The 24,732-nt window shown below is 57.2% G+C and overlaps 1 protein-coding gene across 2 annotated transcripts; it reads left to right on the forward strand.

The window, feature by feature from the left end:
• PLCB2 (phospholipase C beta 2) lies at positions 1 to 20,755 on the forward strand. Of its 2 annotated transcripts, XM_054513613.2 has the most exons (33): positions 1 to 362; positions 3,972 to 4,037; positions 4,174 to 4,251; positions 4,887 to 4,955; positions 5,597 to 5,737; positions 5,905 to 5,984; positions 6,071 to 6,124; positions 6,231 to 6,306; positions 9,208 to 9,308; positions 9,460 to 9,626; positions 9,719 to 9,865; positions 10,055 to 10,212; positions 10,468 to 10,550; positions 10,818 to 10,902; positions 11,480 to 11,624; positions 11,735 to 11,901; positions 12,030 to 12,126; positions 13,079 to 13,163; positions 13,303 to 13,427; positions 13,940 to 14,094; positions 14,621 to 14,785; positions 15,389 to 15,488; positions 16,239 to 16,343; positions 16,482 to 16,576; positions 16,703 to 16,778; positions 17,024 to 17,068; positions 17,186 to 17,408; positions 17,501 to 17,675; positions 17,794 to 17,870; positions 17,961 to 18,056; positions 18,549 to 18,606; positions 19,263 to 19,349; positions 19,705 to 20,755. In XM_054513613.2, exons 1-33 carry the CDS (start codon positions 279 to 281, stop codon positions 19,906 to 19,908), a joined length of 3,669 nt encoding a protein of 1,222 aa, XP_054369588.1. In that variant the 5' UTR covers positions 1 to 278; the 3' UTR covers positions 19,909 to 20,755. The 2 variants fall into 2 exon arrangements, with proteins under 2 accessions (XP_054369588.1, XP_045756316.1); XM_045900360.3 differs by lacking the exon at positions 3,972 to 4,037 and having other exon boundaries at positions 2 to 362.
• Positions 20,756 to 24,732: the final 3,977 nt, after the last annotated feature.

Here is a 24,732-nt window from a genome sequence, read left to right on the forward strand (position 1 = left end):
CTCCCTGGGCAGGAACAGTGACCACAGCACCCCCTACCCCGCCTGAAGGCAGGTGGGAGGAGGCCGATTTAAAAGGCAGATGGGCCTCTGGCCAGAGCGTTCAGCTCTGCCGCCAGCCACGGCCACCCGTGGGCTCTAAGAGTATCCAGACTTCCGGACCCTCTCAGGGCGGGTGCCATGTGAGCCCAGCTTGGCTCACCTCCAGCCGGCCTTCCTTCCTTCCCTCCTCCTGCCCGCGTGGGCCTGGCCAGCTTCTCTAGAGAGGGACGCTCAGCACCATGTCTCTGCTCAACCCTGTCCTGCTGCCCCCCAAGGTGAAGGCTTATCTGAGCCAAGGGGAGCGCTTCATCAAATGGGACGATGTGAGTGTGGCACTTGGGGGGGGGGCCCTGCTGTTAGGGGCTTTGTTGGGAGGGGGTTGGTCTATGTCTGCTGGGACCGGCCCGGTGTGGCTTGGCCAGGCAGTGGGTACAACTGCCTGGATAAACAAACCTGGGGGTGAGGGTATGTGCCCCAAGCATGCATCCCTGGACTGCCGGGGCTAGGGCTCTGCGTCTGGACTGACAGGGGGGTGGGCCGCCTGGGTGCTCACCGGAGGGACTTTCTTTGTGCCTGGGTCTGTCCTCCCCCAAAGTCCCAAGACAAGCCGGGGGGATCCTGATCTCAGCGTGAGTGGGAGGAAAGTGCCCCAAAGCTGTGGCAGGGCCAGAAGCAGAGGTGAGCCAGGCCCCTACTCCTAGCAGAGATGCCCCACTCTTGCTCTTCCTCATCTGGCCCTGCCCTGGTCCAGGGAGGCCCCTTTCTCCCCTGAGCTGCCGTGGGGCAGCCATAAAAGGCTGGGGGACCCTAACGGAGAACCCGAGGCTTCTGCTCCCAGGGGACTAGGAAGGAACTAATCGACTTCTGCTTCTGCTGGCTGCTTTCAGCCGAGCTCCCCACCACCCGCCTGTCTGCAAGGAAAGGGGGGGAGCCACTGCTTTGCCCTGTACCTCCGTCTCTGCTGTCTCTTCCTTCTCAGACTGGGGCCTGCCTCCCAGACTCTGGTCCTCCTAGTCCCTGAAAATGTTGTGTTGTGACAGGCCAGGGATTCTCTTGGGCAGGCAAGAGAACAATTTTGGGGTCCTTCGTGAGGCTGCTAGGCAGGCCCATTAACAGAATCACAGCGGGCTGGTCCCAGGAAGGAAACAGGAAGGCTCTGCGGGGAGAGGAGGCCTACAGGGCTGGCTCATTCTCCTTACAGGTGGGCTACAAGGGGAGTCTGGGTCTGTGAGTTAAGGCAGCCTGGGGCTGTTGGCCATTCCAGGCTGCACTAGGCTGAGTAATCTGGTTGCCATGACTATGGGTAGGAGGCCCCTGGTTAGACGATTTCTGCTTCCCTACGAGTGGTGTGGGCGATGTGGCATGGTGGTGACAGGTCTCAAGAGACTGTGGAATGAGGGAAGTGGCTCAGAATGAAAAATGAAGTGGCCTCTCTCAGTTCCTCTGGGAAGTGTGTGTAACCTGACTGGGCAAGAGGGTCAGTAGGGGTGGGGGCATGCTATATGGCCTTGTCTGCAGGCCACTACCTGTGAAGCTGGTTGTTGCCCCACTCCCCTCCCTGAGGCAGGTCGCGCCATGGCCCCAGGATCCTGACCTCTAGGAGCAGGAATCTTCTAAGCCTAGTCACAGGACATATGCACCTGTGAGACAGGACTCTGCTCAGAATGCCTTTAGTCCAGTTGTCAGAGGACTTGAATATGTCATGTCATGTTGAATAAGCACAATGCAAAAGATGTAACCAACTCCCAACTTAATTTTGCCTCCCATGGTCCCTTTACAATGTGTTTGGTGGGAGAAGCTCTTCTCCTGCCCATGGAAGGGCACTCAGCCAGTCACAAGACATTCCATTTGCTTTTGGGTAATAGACAATCTTATGGTCACTTTTCCTCAGAAAACCCAGTCTTATTTCAGAAACGAGTTATAATTTAAAACTCAATCTTAATTTGGATGACATCTTCCGCCCTCCTCCTTCTAGGAGTGGTTTTAGGTGGGCTGTAGGTGCTCTGAAAAGGCCTGCGGCAGGATTCCCTGATCTTCCTCCAAGCCCCCTCCCCACCATGGGGTGCAGGCAGGGAGGTGGGAGATGGGTACTGAAGTTCTTAATTGAATGGGTGCTATCATCAACAGGCTCATGCTTTCTGAGCCTGGCAGAATGTTAGGCTTATTCTTTCTCTGGTGGACATTTTTGAGGATTCTCCTTAAAGTGAGGAGACCCCCGCTGAGCTGGTGGTCCCTTACGAAAAGATCCTTCTGCCATCTCTATTGCGGGAGGTCACTCAAAATTACTTCTTCAGCCCCTTGGGATCCAGTTTCTACCTTTAGTTTCCTGTAGCTTTGGACTCTGCCCCTCTTTCCCATGGGCCCACTCTGGACCCCAGCACATACTCTTGTGTTCACTGCCCCAACAGACTCTGGGGTTTGGGCTCATCTAGCACAACCAGGGTCTCAATGCCTCCAACACTCGGTTTCCTGGGCAGGAGTCAGACCCCAGTCTGCTTTGCCCCACAACTGCAGGGGTGACCAAAGCTTTCTAAGTATAGTTGAAACCCCTCACTAGGCTTAAAGTGAGGCATCAGGGGGCACCTGGGTGGCTCAGTCGGTTAAGCGTCCGACCCTTGATTTCGGCTCAGGTCATGATCTCAGGGTCGTGAGATCAAGCCCTGCATAGGGCTCTTCGCTCAGTGGGGAGTCTCACACTCTCTCTCTCTCAAATAAATAAATAAATCCTTAAAAAAAAAAATAAAGTGAGGGCTCAGGCACTGCCAACCCTCCCTTGGGGAGGGAAGGGAGTGGAGCTCACAACACAGCTTTCTCCAAAATTAGTCCCCTCACAAAGTGTTCTTTACCCCAGACTCTAACCATCCCTGATCTGAGAACCCTTTTTTTTTAACCATTTCCTTTGCAAATTCTTTTTTTTTTTTCTAAGATTTTATTTATTTATTTGACAGAGAGAGACACAGAAAGAGAGAGAACATAAGCAGGGGGAGCAGGAGAGGGAGAAACAGGTTTCCCCGCCGAGCAGGGAGCCCGATGAGGGACTCGATCCCAGGACCCTGGGATCCTGACCTGAGCCGAAGGCAGATGCTTAACGACTGAGCCACCCAGGGGCCCCTCCTTTGCAAATTCTGCACTTGGTCGGGTTTGGTGTGCAGCAACTACCATGCCTCGTTGGAAATTTCAATTTTACATCTTGTTTTATATGCATACAAAGACCATCAAAATGAAGGCTAGCCTGTGTGCTCTGTGAGTGGAACAAGAATTTAGAAGCTACTTCATTGATCATTCACTGGCTTCTTCCACAAACTTGGAGCACTGAGCTCATGGTCTAGCACATGAGCTTATGGTCTAGCTTATGCTACAGCACAGGCTGGTTTCCCTGGAGTCCACAAGCCCTTGGGGATTTTCCGGATGGGCTTCTAGCTGAGCAAACCACATACACACTGTTATAGCATGTTTCAGGGAAGGCTTTTCAGAAGAGGGGAGACTTGGGGGTACTCGCTGAAGATATTTCAGGCAGGGGAGGATTGGGTTCTTAGGCTTGGAGGTTCGAATGCGCTTGGTGCCTATGGGACAGTTGGATGGATTGGCTGGGTAGTGGTTTGTGGAGGGGAGGATGCGGCATGTGGGAAGCCAGGTAACAGGTGGATTGTATAGGGTCTCGGATGCAGGCGCAGGAGTTGGGCTCTGAGCTCTCACTGTGCTGAGTTCTCCTGGGTGGCGGCGCTGAGTCTTGCGAAGAGACATTCTACCCCTTTGGCTGAGCTGTGGCCCTTGAAAACAGGGTGAGGTGGGGGCCAAGACCCTGTTTGGGGTCTAGAGGAAGAACCTCTATTTGGGGTTTAGAGGGGAAACCTCCTCTCTTTCAGAAATGCTATCTCTAATTCTCTACCCCTCCTCACCCCTGATTCAGAGGTTTTAAGGCTTGTGCTTAGCCCATAGGTCTGGAGAACCAAGAATATGCCTGCAGATTCCCTGCGCAGCCACCTCCCGGGGAGACGGTGAGCTCCGAAACCCCCGGCCTGGGCCAGGGAAGCTTGGCCTGACGTCTCAGAGCAGAGAGCTGACCCCTTCCGTCTTTTTTCTGTTTATTTGTCTTTTTTGGCTTCTTTTTCTTTTGACCACTTCTGTCTATAGGAAACTACAATAGCCTCCCCGGTTATCCTCCGTGTGGATCCCAAGGGCTACTACTTATATTGGACATATCAGAGTAAGGTGAGGCAGTCCCTACCTGAGCTCCTGATGATCCATCAAGTCCAAGCAGCCTTTCGATAGTGCAGGGGTAGAGGTGTGAATGCCCAGGGAGGACAGACTGACGTGGCAGGGTGGCTCCTTGGCAGCCTCTGGTCCTGTGGGCAGGGGCTATGTGCTCTGGGAGGGAGGGCGCAGGCACTCCAGCCCTGGCTGCCTCGGGCCAAGATGCTCCAGCCTTAGCATCCCTTGGGGAGAGGGAAGGGGAAAAGGCTGCTTCTCTGCCTGTGGTTCTGGGAAACATGAGGGCTCAGAGAGATCAAGAAGGGTCTCGGCACCGGGAGGTGGGGAGGGGACGGGGGCACTTGGGGAGAGTCCAGGAGAGTGTGGGCAAGACTGCAGACCTCAGCTCCTGAGTCAGTTGAGTGGCCAGGGAAGGAATGGACAGAGGAAGGGAGGAGGCTCACCATGAATAGGGAGAACCTGATTGGTGGGAAGAGAAGGTTGGGGTCCAGGCCACCCCAGAAAGTCTTGGCATCTACAGAAGGCAGTTGGCCAAGATGTGAAGGGGTGTTGGAAGTTCTCTCCTCTCTGTTCTTCAGTCTTCACTGACCTTTTTCTCCACATCCCTTCTTTGCTCCTGCTGGGGCACCCTCCAGGAGATGGACTTTCTGGATATCACCAGCATCAGGGATACCCGCTTTGGGAAGTTTGCCAAGATACCCAAGGTAGGTGGGCCCAGTGGCAGCCCAGGCTCAGCATGGCCACAAGCTCCGTGGGGCGAGGGCTGGGGTTCTTGTGGGGGTGGGAAGCCTGGTCTCTGGAATGAGGGAAGAGTCCCCAGGCTGGGCAGCAGGGCCTCCTCCCTGAGTTGAGGAAGCTCCTGAGCTTACCAGAGCTTTGGTACCAGGGGACCCTGGACAGAGATGTCGTGTGGCCAGGTCCTGCCCCCCAGAGCACCCCAGACTGTCTGGGAGTATTGCTTATGCACACCGCCCTCCCCATCTCGTTTGCCTATATTTGTCTAATGCCGGTAGGAACATTGGAGGAAGGGTTTGGTGGGAAAGAGGATTCCATGAGACTGGGAGCTAAGAATCCATCTTCAAACGAAAAATGGCAAACAAAATACTCAGCACACCCAGCCACACTGCTGGGTTCATCTCTTTCGGTGGGCTCTCCCACCCCCGCCCCCCTCCAGCCCCTGGGGTCAGGGAGGCCAAGATGCTGAGGCCTGTGCCTCCTCCCAGGGGGATGGGATTCCACCCTAGGCGGCCGCAGTTCTAGTGCAGTGGGGAGGGACCGGGAGAGGCACAGTGGGCTGGGGCTGGGAGCACACTGCTGATCCTAACCGTGTCACGGATTGCTGTAGAGCCAGAAGCTCCGGGATGTCTTCAACATGGACTTCCCCGACAACAACTTCCTGCTCAAGACACTCACTGTGGTGTCTGGCCCTGACATGGTGGACCTCACCTTCCACAACTTCGTCTCCTACAAGGAGAACGTGGGCAAGGTGCGCCAGGGAGGGGTGGGGGAGGGGGTAATAGAAGGGGGAGGCTCAGGCCTGGGCCTGGGCACCTGGGGTAGCCTGTGCTTCCTGCGGGATAGGTCTGGGCTGCAGGGGGTGGGGGCACCCGTGTGTGGCCAGGGTCTGATGGCTGTGCTCTTGGGGTCCTGCAGAACTGGGCCGAAGATGTGCTGGCCCTGGTCAAGCACCCCCTGACAGCCAATGCCTCCCGCAACACCTTCTTGGACAAAATGTAAGTGCCTGCCTGCCCGGCCTTGGTGTGCGGGGCTACGTGCCCCAGCCCCTGGGGCCTTGATGAGCTGCTTTCTGCCCCACTAGCCTGGTAAAGCTCAAGATGCAGCTCAACCCCGAAGGAAAGATTCCTGTGAAAAAGTGAGTTTCCTCGACTCTCTCCCCACACTTCCACCCAGCTCCTCAAAGCCTTCCCTCTCCAGGTCTGACCCCTCTCTTTGCCTGGTGCCTTTCTCTGCTCCTTTAGTTTTTTCCAGATGTTTCCTGCTGACCGCAAGCGGGTGGAAGCTGCCCTCAGCGCCTGCCACCTCCCAAAAGGCAAGGTGAGTGGTTCTCCCGGCCCAGCCGAAGCCCTCACCTGAGCTGGCTCTGACAAGAGGCCAACTTGGCCAAGCCTGGTTAGGGTGGGGCGGGGGTGGGAACGATAGCGCAGCCTAGCCAACAGCCCGAAAAGCCAGTTAACCCTAGAGCACTGGCTTCTGATACTAGGCACAGAGACAGATCCAAGGGAGTGTGGAGGAGATGCCTGGGTCCAGAGCAGCTTGGTCTATACTGCCTACTCCTGGGGGGTTGTGGGGGGCAGTGGTTGGTGGACTGCCTCTAAGGCAAGCAGCCGGGATGGGTACATTCCCATTCTAGCCTTGGAATGAACGTTGAGAGTGAATGTTCTCGCCTAGAGGAGCGAGATAAGGTCAGCAGGGATGGAGGCAACCTGCAGGGGTCTGAAATGTGGGGAAGGGGTTAGTTCTGCAGAGTGTGGGGGAGGGGAACAGACCAAGAGTCGAAGCTGCCAGGACACAGCCTTTAGCTCAACACAGGGAAACATTATTTTTTTCCCTTCTGATTAAGTAATTTTTAATTACAAGTTGTAGGCAGGGTCACCCCATGAGGGGCCTTATATGGATTACAAAAAGGAGCCCTCTGGGCAGATACAGCCCTGAGCCCAGGGTTTGTGTCTGGCTAGGGCAGTGGATTTCAGACTCCTGTGCCCCCTTGGCCAGAGCCTTTGTGTAGGGCACCACCTGCACCCCATGGGGTTTTGTCTCCTGATAAGAATTTGCAATGCGATAAGTAAATAAAACTAAGACCTCATCAGTCACCTGTCCACATGGGGCCCGGGAAGACTATTCCCCCTCAAGTCACAGCTCAACGGAGCTGGTGCCCCTTGATGCCATCGGTCACAGGAATGAAAGCATGGGGTTGGAGAGAGCGTGGGAACGGGCTCCTGCGGAGGGCCCCCAACCAGGACGACTGCTACACATCTACCCTCCTTCTCTCCTGCCTCCTGAGCTCCCACCTTGGCTGTCCTCCTTATTTGTCAGCTCTCCTTGTGTCCCAGTAGGAGTCACTGACCCCTCTTTGCTTGGAGCTGATGGGTCCAAGTTCCAGTCTTAGGGAGATATGGTCTGGCTCTCTTGTTCAGACCCTCTGCTCCAGCTCCAATCTAAGCCTGATGTTGGCCTTCCAGTAGGATCCTGGAAGACATTTAATGGGTTTTTCTGGGATGAAATGCAAAGGCACAGAATCCCCGGAGACCATCAATCTCCTTGCAGTTTCTATTTCTGTAACATTGCCCAACCTGGACATCATACACTATGTGACCTTTGATATCAGGCTTCAGTCTGTTAGCATAAGAGTTTCAGGGTTCTTCCATGTTGTAGCCTGGAGCGGCACGTCATGCCTTTTCACCACTGAGTGATATCCCAGTGTTTGGAGGTTCCACCTTTGCTTCTGTGTTCATCAGCTGATGACCTTTGGGTTGTGGTTGCTCTTTGGCCATTTTGAATAATGCCGCTACGAACCTTCGTGTGCTTGACTTTGTCAGGACATGTGTTTTCACTCTCTATACCTAGAGGCAGAATAGTTGGGTCACATGGCAACTTTATATTTAACATTTTGAGGAACTGCCATACCGTTTTCCAAAGTGACTGACCTCTGTACAATCATACCGGCGACGTATGAAGGTCCTGTTTCCTCAACGGCACTTGTTACTGTCTTTTTAGAATTGGTCTCGTCCTGGGGCGCCTGGGTGGCTCAGTTGGTTAAGCGACTGCCTTCGGCTCAGGTCATGATCCCAGGGTCCTGGGATCGAGTCCCGCATCGGGCTCCCTGCTCTGCGGGGAGCCTGCTTCTCCCTCTCCCACTCCCCCTGCTTGTGTTCCCTCTCTCGCTGTGTCTCTCTCTGTCAAATAAATAAATAAAATCTTTAAAAAAAAAAAAAAAAAAAAGAATTGGTCTCGTCCTGTGGTATCTCCTTGTGGTTTTGGTTTGCATTTCCCAAATGACTAATGAGATGGAGCATCTTTTCATGTGTTTATCGGTCATTTGCATATCTTCTATGAAGAAATGTCTATTCAAATCTACTGCCTTTCCAATGGGTTATTTGTCTCTTTATTGTTGAGTTGTCCCTTCCTGGATATTTGATTCGCAAGGATTTCCCCCTGTTCCGTGGACTGTCTTTTCGCTTTCTTGATGCTATCCTTCGAAGCATAAAAGTTTTTCATTTTGGGCGCCTGGGTGGCTCAGCTGGTTAAGCGACTGCCTTCGGCTCAGGTCATGATCCTGGAGTCCCAGGATTGAGTCCCGCATCGGGCTCCCTGCTCGGCAGGGAGCCTGCTTCTGCCTCTGACCCTCCCCCCTCTCATGTGCTCTCTCTCAAATAAATAAATAAAATCTTTAAAAAAAAAAAGTTTTTCATTTAGATGAAGTCCAGTTTGTCTTTTTTTGTTGTTGTTCCTGGTGCTTCTTGGCGTCTCTAGCTATTATTGTTGAATTGTCCATTTCTCCCTTCAGTTCTGTCCGTTTTGGCTCGTGCATCTGGGGGCTCTGCTGTTAGGTGCATCGTTTCCATTCCAGTTGCCTCTTTTAGAAAATCTGTCCTCTGCTTTAAAAAAAGAAGGAAGAAGACAGCCCATCGCTCTGGCAGCAGACATTCTTACTTCTAACCTCTTCTTCTTCCCCCTGTGGTCATTCCTAGTTCCAATCCTGCCCCAGCCAAGGGACTAGCCAGTGTCCAAGTTCAGGGGCAAGGCAGACCAGCTAAGCATGCTCTCTACTCAGCAACCAGCCCCTTGAAAAGTGGGTGCTCAGGAGCCTGACTGATGCTGCTCTGCCCACCCTGAGCCCGCCCTCTGACAGGCTCCCTTACACAGGCCTGGGCCTCATTTGTGGTGTTTAGCGTGGAGAAGGTGGGTACAGGAATGATCGGATGACTATTCCCCCAGAACGATGCCATCAATCCTGAGGACTTCCCAGAATCCGTCTACAAGAGTTTCCTCATGAGCCTCTGTCCTCGGCCAGAAATAGACGAGATCTTCACTTCCTAGTGAGCTTCCTCGGCTGGGCTGGGCATGGGGAAGGACTGCTGGCTAAAATCCCGCTTGCCATGCCGGGAATTAGGTGGCTTCTCTGGAGAAGGCGGTTGTCCGTGCTCCCCAGCCCGGGGGCCACAGACCTGAACCCTCTCTGGCCTGCAGCCACGCCAAGGCCAAACCCTACATGACCAAGGAGCACCTGACTAAGTTCATCAATCAGAAGCAGAGGGACCCCCGTCTGAACTCTTTGCTGTTTCCACCGGCACGGCCTGACCAGGTGCGGGGCCTCATCGACAAGTATGAGCCCAGTGGCATCAACGTGCAGAGGGGTGAGGACTCAGGGAGCCCCTCCCCTCTGGGGCCTGACCCGCTCTGCCCAGGGTCTGCAGGCCTGACAGCTCTGCCCTGCTCCCCGCCCCAGGCCAGCTCTCCCCGGAGGGCATGGTGTGGTTTCTCTGCGGGCCCGAGAACAGCGTGCTGGCCCAGGACAAGCTGCTGCTCCACCAGGACATGACGCAGCCACTCAGCCATTACTTCATCAACTCCTCACACAACACCTACCTGACAGGTGACCTGGGGTGACCTCATCGTGACGTCTCCTCTTCTGGGGGTGGGGGGTGGCTCCTGTTCCCCAAATCCATCCCTCTGTGGGGCTGGCCCTCAGGCTGCAAAAGGACGGACTGTGTGGGAGCGGGCTGGGGCGAGCGGGACCGGCCTTGAGCGAGCCCCTGCCTCCCCCCTCCCTGCTCTGGCTCAGCCGGCCAGTTCTCTGGCCTTTCGTCGGCCGAGATGTACCGCCAGGTCCTGCTGGCTGGCTGCCGCTGTGTGGAGCTGGACTGCTGGAAGGGCAAGCCCCCTGACGAGGAGCCCATTATCACCCATGGCTTCACCATGACCACAGACATCTACTTCAAGGTGAGACTCCTATGTGGTAGCTGGTGGCAGTGGCATTAGGAAGGGCCCAGGGGGCGGGGATGGGGGAGCGGGTGAAACAGAGGGGAGGGATGGCTGCGAGGCCTCAGACCAGTGAGGGGACCAGAGGGGACCCTAGGAGACGGGGACCACAGTGGCTCTCCAGTTCTGTGTGTATTGAAACTGGGAAGTGGGGAAGGGTGCTGCTGGGGGGCTGGGCCACTGACCTCCTCTTCACCTGACCCCCTTCTCCTCCAGGAAGCAATTGAAGCCATTGCAGAAAGTGCCTTTAAGACCTCCCCCTATCCTGTCATCCTGTCATTTGAAAACCATGTGGACTCGTGCGTATCAGACCTTTTCAGCCTCCTTCTCTCCTCATCCCCATCTCTTCTGGAGAGCTGCCCTCCCCCAACTCCCCCCTACCTCTAGTCATGCCCTCCAGCTCTCTTCTGGGCCTCCACACAAGCTCCTTGGGACCCCAGGCTCTCCTGCTTATGTCCCCGCCTCCCTGACCCCCTGTGCCCCTGATGACCTGGGTCAGGGGCCCAGAAGAATGGACAAGAGGAGGGTGGACCTGCTGAACCCTATCCTACTTCTGCTCCCTGCAGACCCCGCCAACAGGCCAAGATGGCCGAGTACTGCCGGATGATGTTTGGGGATATGCTGCTCACAGAGCCCCTGGAAAAGTTCCCGGTGAGTGGACTTCGCTATGGGGCATCTGGGCCTGGGGGCTGGGGGCCTGGGGCAGTGTGGGGGTCAGGTTAAGGAGGCAGATGTCCCCAGAAGATGTTGGGATTTATCTGGGAAGATTGTGGGGCCAGGATCCTATCATTTACCATGTGTCAGGCTCCGTGCTGGGCTTTGAGGGCTATGTTAGTGACAAAGACCCAGTTCCAGCCCTCAGGTTGTTTACATTTAGTGGGGAGACAGACAAGTAACCAGGCCATTGCAACCAGTGGCTGCTATGGGAGTACTTGGGCATCAGGGAAGGCTTCCTGGAGGAAGAGAAGGCAAGCTGGAATCCAAAGGGAAACTGGATTTATCTTGGTGAGAGTTGGGGAAAGGGTATTTGAGGCGGGTGAGGGAGAAGAGTGTTGTCTGAGGAATTGGATAAGTTGGATCGGCAGGAGTGCGGCACACGATGGGGGCAACGGTGGGAGGCAAGGCTGGAGAAGCAGGCAAGGCAGATGGAACACAGCTTGATATGAAGGAGCTGAGGCTGCCCCTTGAAGGTGTGGAGATGGTGCTGACCGTCTCCCCGTTCCCACAGTTGAAACCAGGCATCCCCCTGCCCAGCCCTGAGGATCTCCGAGGCAAGATCCTCATCAAGAACAAAAAGAACCAGTTTTCTGGCCCAGCAGCCCCCAGCACTGAGGGCAGCTGCTCCCCCACCGCCTCTGTGGGTGAGGACACAGGTGAGTCAGCCTGGGTGGGGGAGCATCTAGAGGGGGAGAGAGGGGCTGGGCCTGGAGGGGATGTGTAAGGACCCTGGTCCCAGTGCTGACGGAGGTGCGGTGTGTGGCAGTGTGGGCTGGTGAAGAAGGGGCCGAGCCGGAGGAGGAGGAGGTGGAAGAGGTGGAAGAGGTGGAAGAGGTGGAAGAGGTGGAAGAGGTGGAAGAGGTGGAAGAGGAGGAGGAGGAGGAGTCGGGAAACCTGGACGAGGAGGAGATCAAGAAGATGCAGTCGGATGAGGTGTGTAGGGGGCAGCCCGGAGCCCCTTCTGCTATCTCCACGGCAGAGCCCTCCAGGCGCGGGCGTGGGGCCACCTCCCTGGGTTGGGTACTGCCCTCCCCCTCTCCACCCTCCCCTCTCCTCCCTAGGGCACAGCGGGCCTGGAGGTGACAGCTTATGAGGAGATGTCCAGCCTAGTGAATTACATCCAGCCCACCAAGTTCATATCCTTTGAGTTCTCTGCCCGTAAGTAAGCATGCGGTGGGAGGAAGATGGTAAGTTGGAGACTAGGCTAGATTCAGGAGAAGACCCTTAAGAAGTATGTCCTGACAGCAGAGCTGCTTGGTGGGTGGGAGGAAGGGGATGGGGCATCCTCCCTTCCTTGGACGCGGGGGCCCTATTTATAGAAAGAGCCAGGCAAAGGGCTTCTTTAAGTGGCAGTGGCTCCCAGTTTACCACTGCTGTACTGAGGAACTTGGCACCAACCCGAAAGCTCTGGAGTGTGTCGGTGACCGGCCGGCCACTTATGACAGGCCATCTTAGCTCTAGTGACCCCGGGCTCCTACAGCCTCCTACAGGTTCTGTGGCTCCCGGGGCTGACTGGTGCCTCAGAGAAACTGGCCAGGGCACGTCTGGCCCTCACACCCTTCCCTCCCTGTGCACAGCCATGCTACTTAGCTTCTCCGCTCTTCTCAGCTGTGCGTGCCCCCAACGTGAATACCTCTTTCTGCACACACTCGTGCCGTATATGCGTCTCCCACACCGATTGCTCATCCCTGGACCCGCAGTCCGCAGCCACCCACCCCCCGTGCCCACCCGTGCCATGTCTACCCCCGGTGTACACCTCCCACCCCGCCCCCACCCCTCAGCCATACTTGTGTGTTCACTCTCTGCACATCATCGCATGTTCCTGACCCCCTGGGCTCCCCTTCTCTGTGCCATCCAGGGCATGTGCCCCTCACTCTCCAGGACACACCCCATCCGCGTGCAGGTCTCCCAAGCACACCCTTTACCCCGCAGTGCGCCGTTACCCACACAGATCTGCACATCAGCTTGGCCCCTTCGATCCTTGGGCCTCAGTGGGAATGCTAGGTTGGAGGGATCTCTGTGCTGGAGGGAGCTACCCCAGAGGGAGAGCAGGGAGGAGGGAAGGGGGGCCAGCCTGACATGGTCCCCTTGCCCTTTCTCTCTCACACAGAGAAGAACCGAAGTTACGTCATCTCGTCCTTCACAGAGCTCAAGGCCTATGACCTGCTTTCCAAGGCCTCAGTGCAGTTTGTGGAGTATCCTTGAGGCCTCCATAGCCAGGGTCCCTGGTTGGGGTGGCGGGATGGGGAAGGCCTGGGGACAGGGCGCGCAGAGGGAGCTGTTGGGTCCTCCTGGTGTGGACGGCCTTGGGCCAGCTCCTAAACTCTGGGACAGCTACAACAAGCGCCAGATGAGCCGCATTTACCCTAAGGGCACCCGCATGGACTCCTCCAACTACATGCCCCAGATGTTCTGGAATGCCGGTTGCCAGATGGTTGCCCTCAACTTCCAGACGATGGGTGAGGGTACTCCTAGGCCCCTAAGAATCTTCCCCTGCCGCCTGCCTCTCCTACCTTCACCCCATTCCTGGGGGGGTGGCTTTAGAAGCGACCAGGGGTCCTGATGTTGGTTGCACATGCAGGCATGTGAGCGGTTAGGGATATAAATGCATCGGCTCGTGCCTAGATGATGGCACATGTACGAGGACGCACGTGAAGATGCCAGCGTGCTGGCACGAGCTCTGGCTGCTCTGCCTGAATGAGCCCATAGGAACACCAGCTTCACCGGCCTCCACTCCCACTGTGAGGCACAGCCCAGCCGTGGCCTTGCTCCCGCTAACTCCAGCTTGTGGGGCCTTCCTGAGAGATGAGAAACCCTAAGGAAGCAGGCTGGGTCATGAGAGACCCTCATCCTCCCAGTCCACCCAAGCTCCCCATTCCACAAGACAGGAGAGGCTGGGGGATGTAGGAAATAGAGACTGGGTGCAGACCTGGGGCTGGGCCTTCCTCACTGAGTGCCCTTGTCCCCCCAGACCTGCCCATGCAGCAGAACATGGCGCTGTTCGAGTTCAACGGGCAGAGTGGCTACCTCCTCAAGCATGAGTTCATGCGGCGGCCTGACAAGCAGTTCAACCCCTTCTCGGTGGACCGCATAGATGTGGTTGTAGCCACCACCCTTTCCATTACGGCAAGGCCCTGGGGTGGACGAGTGGTCAGGAGGGCTGGGGTCTTGAGGAGAGATACAGGAGCTCTCCCCCTCCACTCCCAACCCCCTCCCCTGATATCCTGAAAACTTTAGCCCAAGCCAGTTCGTGCAGTAGCAAGTTGCCTTGGAAACTGCCTCCTCCTCAGCACTGGAGGCTGCCTCTTGGTCCCCATGGAAACCAAGGGGAAGGGCTGAGGCTGGGGTGGGGGAGGGGAGAAGAGTAGGCAGAGTGGGGCTGCAGGAGCCCCAGGCCCTAGGGGAGTGTGCTCTTTTCCTTCCTGGCCTGGGGAGGGAGGTGAGGAGGGCCACACTTCTTCCCTGAATGCTGGAAGCACCTGGTTGCTGAGAGCTTAGTTGTAACCTTTGAGCCACACGGCTGCAGCTGGATGGGGCTCTTCACAGTAGCCAAGAACGGATGCTTCAGCTACAGGAGCTAGAGGCCCCAGATGTGAGGCAAGAGCTCGGGTAGGCGAGCTGAGGCTGGCCTCCCGTCGGTCCCTGCCCCCAGGTGATCTCTGGGCAGTTCCTGTCAGATCGCAGCGTGCGCACGTATGTGGAAGTGGAGCTGTTTGGCCTTCCTGGGGACCCCAAGAGGCGCTATCGCACCAAACTGTCACCCAGCGCCAACTCCATCAATCCTGTCTGGAAGGAGGAGCCTTTTGTCTTTGAGAAGGTGGGGAGCTAGGGCAGGGCAGGGGCTGGGGTCTGCCCCTACTTCTTGGCTTCTACGCATAGAAAAAAGGAACTAAATAAAGGGACTTCCTTGATCGTCCTCCTCTCCCTACCCGTCACCCTGTGCCCTCCTAATTTTAAGAGTCCCAAATCCACATTTACAGAAGTTTACTTGGTGAGAAAGTTTTATGTGGGCATCCGTGTGTGTGTGTGTGTGCGCACGTGCATGTGTGTTCATGTTAGGATGAGAGGCAGAAATGTGAACGGCCAGTCCAGGATACAGAGTCTCAGGGTATAGAGTCCCAGTCCGGGGGGGTCTTTTGCCCTGATTGGATTCTCATTGGCAAGGCTGTCCAGGACTTTCTACACTAGGACCCCCGAGCCCTGGGCTACGGAGCCAGCCCTTCTCCCCTGTGTGGACCAGCCCGGGCATGAGCTAAGAGGATGCCTATGTGTGTGGCCTAGAGTGTGTCCTCTGTCCTCACCAAATCTGGTAACACTTGCCATGTTCTCACACTGACGCTAAGACTTCTGAAGCCAGGGAGGTGGGTAGCTTGGCCACTCTCTCCCTTCCCCAGCTTGTCCTGTCCCGAACTCTCCCTAGATCTTGATGCCTGAGCTGGCCTCCCTCAGGGTGGCTGTAATGGAGGAAGGCAACAGATTCCTTGGACACCGCATCATCCCCATTAATGCCCTGAATTCTGGTAAGGATGGAGTCCTTCTTTGCTGTTGCTAGCCCGGTCTGAGACCAAGGCCAGCGTTAGGAGCCTGTCCAGAGGGTGCAGCAGCTTCAGGGAGGTGGCCCTGCGACCTTACCTAACCCTCTCATGTATCAGCCCTGAGGACTGTGGCAAGAACAGGAAACCGAGAGAGGTGGGGCCTCTGCCCACCTAACAGAATGTCTGTAATTTTCTCGAACTGCTGGGGCAATTTCCCAAGTAGCTGATACTTATCGGGCACTTAAAATGAGTTATGGGCTTATAACACATTCTCACTTAATCTTAACAATAACCACATGAGGGGTGCCTGGGTGGCTCAGTCGTTAAGCGTCTGCCTTCGGCTCAGGTCATGATCCCAGAGTCCTGGGATCAAGCCCCACATCGGGCTCCCTGCTCGGCGGGAAGCCTGCTTCTCCCTCTCCCACTTCCCCTGCTTGTGTTCCCTCTCTCACTTGTCTCTCTCTGTCGAATAAATAAATAAAATCTTAAAACACACACACACACAAAACAATAACCACATGAAGTAGATCCTATTCACCCCCTTTCACAGCTAAGGAAAATCTCAAGAGATTTAAAGTAAACTGCCCAACGTCACACAACCAGGAAGGTGCAGAACCAGACTCAGACTCTGGCCTCTCTGCCTCTAAAGCCAGAGGTCTTGAGTACTGGGCTGCTCCCGAGCTGTGCTGGGTGGCAATGGGCATGGCTTACTGCCCACCCCGTCATGCCCGACAGGCTACCACCATCTGTGCCTACACAGCGAGAGCAACATGCCCCTTACCATGCCCGCACTTTTTGTCTTCCTGGAGATGAAGGACTATGTACCTGACACCTGGGCAGGTAGGTGACCCATTCCCCCTCCCCCTCCTCAAGTCAGCCTCCAGAGTGGGGCAGGACAGGTAGCCTGGGGTAGATGAGGATGGGGGAGGCTTCCAGGCTCATCTCCATACCAGGCCCATGATGCCCCTATGCACCCAGATCTCACCGTGGCTCTTGCCAATCCCATCAAGTTCTTCAGTGCCCATGATAAGAAGTCTTTGAAGCTCAAGGAAGCCATGGGAGGTCTGCCTGAGGTCTGTGTTGCCTGGTCCAGGAGCTTTGCCCTCTCGGAGGGAAGATGAGGGAGGGGGGCAGGGTCCTAGACTGAGAGACAGAGAGAGCTGTTGGCGCCTTGTTCCTAATCTGCTCTCCCTACACAGAAACCCTTTCCACTTGGGAGTCCAGTTGTCGGCCCGGTCAATGGGGCGCTGGCCCCGACGAGCAACGGGTCTGCAGGTATGCACTGCAGGGTCCTCCCACAGTCTGCAAGGACCTCGACCTCTCCAGCGGTACCCACAGGAACATCCCCCCAAAACAGACTTTCACCTGGGATGGGAACGACTGTGTCGGACGCCTTAGCGCTGGGAAAGTGCGCTGCAGGGGGCCCAAACAGCCACCCCCAGGGGGCAGGGAGGAGCCGGCCAGAACCAGGGGGCCCACCCCCCCGGGGCACCTGTCAGCCCACCCTGTGGCTCTTGCAGCTGCCGGGTACAGGGCCAAGGAGGAGACCACGAAAAAAGCTGCGGGTAAGGCCTGCTGAGTCCGAGTGATCTCGGGCACGAGCCTGGGGAGGGTCCGGGACTCCTGGAGGGGCGTGGGGAGGGGCTCCCGGGCGGCGGCGCACCTCACCCCGGCCCCCGCAGAGCCGCGGACCGCCAGCCCGGAGGAGCTGCGGGAGCTGAAGGGCGTCGTGAAGCTGCAGCGGCGGCACGAGAAGGAGCTGCGGGACCTGGAGCGGCGCGGCGCGCGGCGCTGGGAGGAGCTGCTGCAGAGGGGCGCGGCGCAGCTGGCCGAGCTGGGGCCGCCGGGCGCGGGGGGCTGCGGGGGCCGCAGGCTCGGCCCGGGGAAGGGCTCTCGCAAGAAGAGGTAAGGGCGGCGGCGGCGGGCTCTGCCCGCGGTGGCGCTGGCGGGCGGGGGCGGCCGAGGGCTCAAGGCCTGTCCCCACGGGGCCTCCGCAGGACCCTGCCCTGCGAGGAGGCCGCCGGCGCCGCGCCGAGCGAGGGCCGCGAGGGCCCCGAGGGCGCGGCCGCGCGTGCGCGCGAGCTGAAGGACCGGCTGGAGCTGGAGCTGCTGCAGCAGGGTGAGGAGCAGAACGAGTGCATCCTGAGGCGCAAGGAGCAGCACGTGGCTGAGGTGCCTGGGGGAGGGGGGAGGAGGGAGGGGGGAGGCACAACCCAACCAACACCCCCACCCCCCACCTCCGCACAGCAAAGGGCTTCTGAGCTAAGCCTCTCCCTGCACTACCCCGCAGCAAATTGCCAAGATGATGGAGCTGGCCAGAGAGAAGCAGGCTGCGGAGCTGAAGACCCTCAAGGAGACCTTGGAGATGTATGATTGCCTCCCACCCGTACCTGAGTCTCGCCTCCCGGGAGGGCTCAGGCCCCACGGAACATCTCCCTGATGCCTGTCTCTCTGCAGTGACACCAAAGAGATGAAGAAGAAGCTGGAGGCCAAGAGGCTGGAGCGGATTCAGGCCATGGTCAAAGTCACCTCAGACAAGATGGCTCAGGAAAGGTGAGCCCTTGACTCAAACTCCAGGGCCAGTCTGAGCAGGGACCGCTCTAGGTGGGAAGGGGCCTCCCTGCAAGTGGATCCTGACTCGCTTCCCAGAGATGTACCTGTCCCCTGGTGCTGGAAGGTTAATCCTATTTCTGTCACCTCTGGTCCTCCTTAGGCCAAACACAGAAGCCATCACTCTGAGCACAGAGGAGAATTTCAGGGAAAACTAATCATACACACAGGGGGGTGAAACCTTGGGACAGCAGCTTTCCCTCTCTGCACGCCGTGAAGGACAGTGCAATTTTGTGAGGAAGCCCTCTCCTCAGACGGCCCCTGGAGCTCCCAACAGCCCCTCACGTCCTCCTTAGTTCCCCACGATTACCCCCACTGGCTGGTTATGCTCCTATGGTGGAGTCCTCATTTTGTCTACACCCTGAAGAAACTTGGTCTTACCCAACTCTTCCAAGGGGCCTCCTGCCCTCTCTGAAACTCTGATCACCCCAACAGGCTGAAGAGAGAGATTAACAACTCTCACATCCAGGAGGTGGTGCAGGTCATTAAGCAGGTGTGTAAGAGCTGTGTCCTTCACACACACACACACACACACACACACACACACACACACTCACACTCACCCTCTACATAGGAGGGATGGGGAGGCCCCAGGCCTTTATGTTGTCTTTAGGAGATGCACAGTCCAGAGCGGCCCATGCAGCTGGGGATGGGAGGAGGCAATGAAGGGGAGGAGGAGCCCCCAGGCTATCCCAGGGTTCTGGCCTTTGTGTGGAGGTTAGGGTACCAGCCTAAAGGGATCTGTCTCTGGCCAGCTGACCTGGATGGAAATGATAGGGGCTAACTGGCCAGGAGAAGATGGGATTGGGGTGGGTGGGTGGGTATGAGGGAGTGAGGGGGGATTCCCTGGGACTATTAGCAACAATAACAGCTGGCTGAGCTGGGGCCACCAGGCGAGGGGGGCTGCGGGGTCCATTTATTGAATCCCGACCTTGTGGCAGGCTCTAAGCCAGGTGCTTTACATGAACTGTCTCCTGCACAACCCAGCAAGACAGACTATTATCTTCATTTTACACATTTAAAAGAACTGTTTGAAGGTTAACAAATGTGTCCCAAGTCTTACAGCTGGTTAACTGGGACTGTAGCTGGATTCCAAGCCAGGCTGCCTATCTGTGCTGTCCTGACTGCCTGCCTCTCACTCTCACCCAGATGACAGAGAACCTGGAGAAGCACCAGGAGAAGCTGGAGGAGAAGCAGGCGGCCTGCCTCGAACAGATCCGGGAGATGGAAAAGCAGGTGATAGGGATTACCACCCTGGCCGCCAGCAGAGTTGGCCTGCCCCAGGGAGCCGCCAGTCGGGAGATGGGTGGGGGCAGGAAGGGGACTCACCCCTCACTGGTGGGCTACAGGCCCTGGTTCCCACGGGGTCCTGCGGCCCTTTAAGATGAGACAGCTCTACAGATCTCTTTGCTTGGTTGGCACCCCCTTCTTTGAGAGGCTCCCTGATGGTCTCCACTACCCCTCACCTCCTACCCCAGTCTCCTGGGAGAGCTGAACGGACAGGGCATCTCCTTGTCTGACTATCCAGGGGAGGGAGAGTGGGCAGTTGGCCCCCTCCTGAGCCAGGTGGTGGTCTTTATTGTCCCCACAGTTCCAGCAGGATGCGCTGGCCGAGTACGAGGCCAGGATGAAGGGCCTGGAGGCTGAGGTGAAGGAGTCAGTGAAGGCCTGCCTCAGGGACTGCTTACCCTCTGAGACCAAGGACCAACCTGAGAGGCCCTGTGAGGACTTCGGGGAGCTGTGTGAGCAGGACCCACTCACAGCAAAGGCGGGTGTCCAGGAGAGCCACCTCTGATGCCCTCATCCTACTGGGACATTCTGTAAGGACATTCACTCTTCTCTGGGATGAGGCTCCATCCCCGCAGGAGGAAAGACCCTAGCATTCTAAGGCTGTGGGAAGTGGGGGCTCTTTTGGACTCTGGAGCTCCCTCCTCAACAGCCAGGCTAGAAGAGGAGGCAGGAACCAGGTACCCTCAGGGCAGGGGCCCATCTGAGGTTTAGAGGTCCTCTCCAATCTGACTTCCTACTCCATCCTTCTTCTCTGCCTCTAAGTGTCAAATATAAAATTGTTGAGGGCAAAAGGATATGGACTAGGAGGCAGGAAATGGGGTCCTGGCCCCACTCCACCTTCCCTAGTGTGCAGCTCGTGGTGCCCCACTCTCGACTCCTTGTCCTTACCTGGAGGGCTAGGCCTAGCTCCCTGGAACCTCCACTCTAGCGCCTCTAGGTCAAACGGGACCGAACTCCAAACCCTCTTGCTGTGAGGCCCCTTCTCAGACCTGTCCTGAGTTGGCCTCCTTGTCAGTTCCCTGATACAGAGCCTGGCATTACCTCCAAGCTCCCTGGGGATGGCTGCTTCCAGGATCCCAGGCTGAGGTCCCTTCCCTGGCCTCCTGCCTGTGGGGGATGGGAGGCTGGCATGGAAAAGCTGCCTCAGCAGTCTGCTGAGACAACTGGGCCTCTGGTTAGTAGGGAGGGCTAAGGAACGCCTTTGGGGCACTCTCCTAGGCCTGAGGGGGGTACTTCCTAGTAGGTACCCCCACTCAGCCTGCCTGATGAGGTCAGGATCATTTTCTCTCCTGACTTTATGAAGTTTATTTATTTTTCTCCTTACTCCTACTAAAGAGAACCCTGTCCCAATATTTCCTGTCTAAACCTGGCCTTTGTTCTACAGCCAAGAAATGGGGGGGCAGGGGGACCATGCTGCTGAAATGAAATGGCCTGGGGGAAAAACTCTTGGGAGCTGAACCCCAGGGTGAGGTCCCTTCAAGAGCCCAGTGGAATGGCCCCACTTCTGGGCCTGAAGGGGATTCACTTCCCCTTCTGCCGGCCCTGATGCCACAACCACTGGAAAATGAGGTCACCCCTCTTCTCCACCCCCCCATCCAGATGTGGCCCTTCCTTGTCTCCATCCTCAGGGCTGCAGCAGAAGAGCCTAGTGCAAAGGTGCCCCCTCCCTCTTGGGGAGCTGTGAACCTCCAGGCCACCTGGGCCCCTTTAGGCAGACTTAGAGTGGTCAGATTCTACCAGGTAGTTATGGTTGAACCCAATACTTGCTCGAAAGGGGTTTGTGGGGCAGCTGTTCACTGCACCTATGGCATGGTCCCAAATCCCAGATGGGAACAGGCACTGGCTTGGGAGAGGCCAAGCGGGGGACTGATTCTGGGAAGAGGTTGTTTTCTTATCAGAGAGTTATAACAAATGCCATTAGCTCTGAGCACCTGTGCCTTCAGTAAGGCCTGTCACTGACACGTCCAGCTTGCATACACACTGGATACAGCCGACGGTGGACACTTGCACCCTGGAGCCGTGCCCTGTCTTTAGCTCTCCTGCTGGGCACTCAACTGTCCCATCTCCCTGCCAACCCAGGGGAAGAGCCATGCAGGGATGAGGGCCCAGGCCAGAGGAATTCACTGACCCAGGCACGTGGGCATAAGCCAGAGCCAGTATCAAAGAGAGCCCACTGGGGAGTCCCTAGTTTTTGCTAGCGACTGCTGAGGGGGAAGGAGAAACTGCCTTCCCCTAGCCTCTCAGCCAAGCCAGGCAGAGTCTCTGGGCCCCCAGCGTGGAACTGGGAAGCCCAGGAATGGGCTAGGAGATGCAGTCCTGCCTCTTAGAGAGGCCTCTGCGTAGCAGGTTGGGGGCTTCCCAGGGGGCCAGGCCCAGATACCCACCTCCCTGCTTTCTGTCCTCTGGAAAAAGGGCGAGGTGCCTCCTGGGAAAATGCCCTAGTCTTTGGGCCCTGGAGGTGAGTTCACTTCTGGCTGCAGGGGATGTGCAGGGGAGGAGTTAATGCCCTCCCTCTGGGCCCAGGGTAGGTGAATTCCTGCTGTGTATCTGTGGGGCTGGGACAAAGTTCCCTGTCCAGTCATTGTGCCTCCCTTTTACATTAAGGGAAGGGTCCCTACCCCCTTCTCAGTCCCATTGCTGACTCAGATACCAGAGTCCCCTGCTGACTCACCCCACCCCCTGCACCCCCCACCCCCCCTAGCTCTCTGGATCTCCCAGCCATGTGCCACCAGGCCCAACCCTGCTGAGCCGGTGCAACGTGACAGGCTGAGGGGGCTGGTGACACTTGAGGAGGAAAGAAGGGGGTCCGGGAGGGGGGCCAGCCACAGACAGAATGACAGACTGCAGACCCGAGCCTAGCTAGCGCCTCTGGGAGGAGGAAGCCCTTTTGCCAGCCTGGGGCCTGCAAGGGGAGAGGCTCAGCAGGTGGAGGGGAGGAGGGGGAGGGGAGTGCCGAGCGCCTGCCTGCTCCCTGCCTCAGCTCCATCTCCTGTCAGCCTTCGGCTCCCTAAGCGACAGCTTCTAATTCCGGCTGTAGGGGCCTCCGTGCTCTTCAGCACACACGCAGCTTTTTTTCAGTTTTGCTATTTCTTTTCTGTTCAGAACGTACTGAGCCTACGGAAAAGTCAGAGCAAAGGCTCCAGGGCCTGAGACCTGGCACCATCCCCCCACCCTGCCACAGGCCTGGCCGGGTTGGTGGTGGCAGGTGGAGCAAATGCACTGGCTGCTGCTTCTAAAGAGTGGCCAGCTCGGCGCTCTGGGCCAAGCCAGGGTGAGGCCCTGACAGGGACCTGCTCCCGCTCCCCCGCTTCCCTGGAATGGTCTCCAGCCACCTCGAGGCAGAGTTGGCTCGGGGAAGCTCACGGAGGAGGGGCCGTGGTTCTTTAGGACCAAGCAGGCGCCCATTGCATGCTCACACTGCTTCTCTCTTCTACCTGCTCTGTGTCCCCACCCGCTTGTCAGGCTGGCCTGCCTGCCGCACACAGATTCCAGGGTTACCTCCTTCCCTGACTCTGGAAACAGAAAGAAGGGAAGAAAGCAATTTCCCTCATGCTGCGGAAAAGGGAGATTGAGTCACGAAGGGAAGGAAAGCCTTTCTTCTGCTGAGTAGAGGGAGCGCTTCCCTGCCTCCTTGCTGGGGTTGGAGAGTCTGTGCTCCACCCCCAGGTGACACCCCAGGTGGGGCCCCCACATTGAGGGTGTGATGGGACTTTCTGCACTCTGAATAACTGCGGCTCTTTCCCTGACACTGCCTAGCTTGACGTTGCCTGAAGCAGGCAGAGCTAGCATTGTGGGCTTCGCTTTGCACACGAGACCACGCAGGCCTGGAGCCGCACTCTGGTAAAGGCCTTCAAGCTGGGACTTAACTCTGGGGTCAAATGCTGTGCCCTTTGTGTGGTACCATGAGAGAAAGTTGGCAGAGCAGGGGGATTAGAGAATGCAAAAAGATAAAGGGAATGGGGGCTTGACAGTATATACAGGCATACATCACCTGCACCCCCCCTCTGAATGGAGGAAGTGGGAGCCCCTGCTCTGTGGCTGGGCCCAGGATGCCAGGTGGCCATCCCTGAAGTCTAGGAGCTGGAGAAAGGCAAGAAGCCTGGAGTGCAGGGCTCTGTGTGCACTTTGCCACTCACCCATCTGGGCCCACTGTCTCCTTCCCAGAGGCAAATCCTCTTCTTGCCCAGAACCTTTCCCCAGACGGGCTCCTGCTGCATCTAATCATGGCTCTGCCCAGGCTCAGGGCAGCTTTATTATTCCCCTCATTTCCTATCTTCCATAGGAAGGTACTTGGTAAAGCAGCCCTCAGTACTGTCCCCTAGAGATGTTTTTCTTGCTTCCATGTCCTTGCCTCAGTAACCCTGTCTGGAATGTCTTCCTTATTTCCACGCAGCCAGATCCCCCACATCCTTGAAGACCACCTGCGGAGTCCTACCTTCAGACTACCTGGGAGCCCCTCCACACCCAACTCTACCTTTTCCTCTAAGCACTGTCTTGGTTTTGTTTGTATTTCACAGATGTATTCAGCGCTCAGCTGATAGCCTCTACTTTTTTGTCCTGGTCTTGTCTTCCTGCTTGAGGGGGAAGGTCTCTTCTATCCAGAACTGAGCTTCTGCTGCGGTATTTCCTACAGCTGGGAACACAATGCCTGGCTCATGAAAAGTCTCAGTAAATTCTGTAGTTGATAACTGATTCACTTCTTTACACTTCACAAATCTTCATTCCACCCCGAGACACTTACCCTTCCCCTCCCCCCCCCACCCCGGCGGCTCTGAGGAGCCCTGACTCTCCTCAACCGAGGCCTGAGCACCACCGTCCCCCACCTCAGGAGGGACAGGGGATGCCGCAGGTTTTCCACACCCTAGTGACTCCCGCTCTTTTCTCCTTTCCTTCCAAAGGGGTCAGCTAGCAGTCAAAATCAGAGCCCGGTGGTCCGGGGGTGGGCTTGTGCTTCGGAGGGAGACGAGGACCGTAGGGGAGCCTTGCGGAGCTCTCTCACATTTTCCGGGGTGGCGGCCGGCCCCGAGGAGGCGGGGAGGCGGCGCGGGGGAGTTGTTAACGCGGCTGCCGCGTTCTCGAATCCCCAGGCGCCCGCCCTGGCCGCCGCGTCTCCGCTCCGCCTGCCTGTCAGCCGCCGGGAGCTGGAGCTCGGGCGCGTGGTCGGGGTTGGAGACGTCGGAGATTGGAGGGCGCAGTCTCCCCCCCCACCCCCGCTCCGAGTGAGCGTGTGCGGGAGGAACAATTGTATGTGAGTGCGTGATTCGCTACACTTCGAGTGGCAGTTCTCAGCCAGAATAAGCGCCCCCCACCCCGCGCACAGAGCAGGTAC

Source organism: Mirounga angustirostris, unplaced genomic scaffold, assembly GCF_029215605.1.
Source record: "Mirounga angustirostris isolate CCGP_5_RB_7025 unplaced genomic scaffold, mMirAng1.0.hap1 SCAF_9, whole genome shotgun sequence".
Classification (NCBI taxonomy): Eukaryota; Metazoa; Chordata; class Mammalia; order Carnivora; family Phocidae; genus Mirounga; species Mirounga angustirostris.

What these genes read in the sequence shown, in the direction of transcription:
- PLCB2 (XM_054513613.2), top strand. Translation starts at nt 279, where the DNA reads ATGTCTCTGCTCAACCCTGTCCTGCTGCCCCCCAAGGTGAAGGCTTAT. An exon ending in CCACAGACATCTACTTCAAG is followed by an intron (nt 10,213 to 10,467) that starts GTGAGACTCCTA and finishes CTTCTCCTCCAG; the next exon opens with GAAGCAATTGAAGCCATTGC. An exon ending in CCACCACCCTTTCCATTACG is followed by an intron (nt 14,095 to 14,620) that starts GCAAGGCCCTGG and finishes CCCTGCCCCCAG; the next exon opens with GTGATCTCTGGGCAGTTCCT.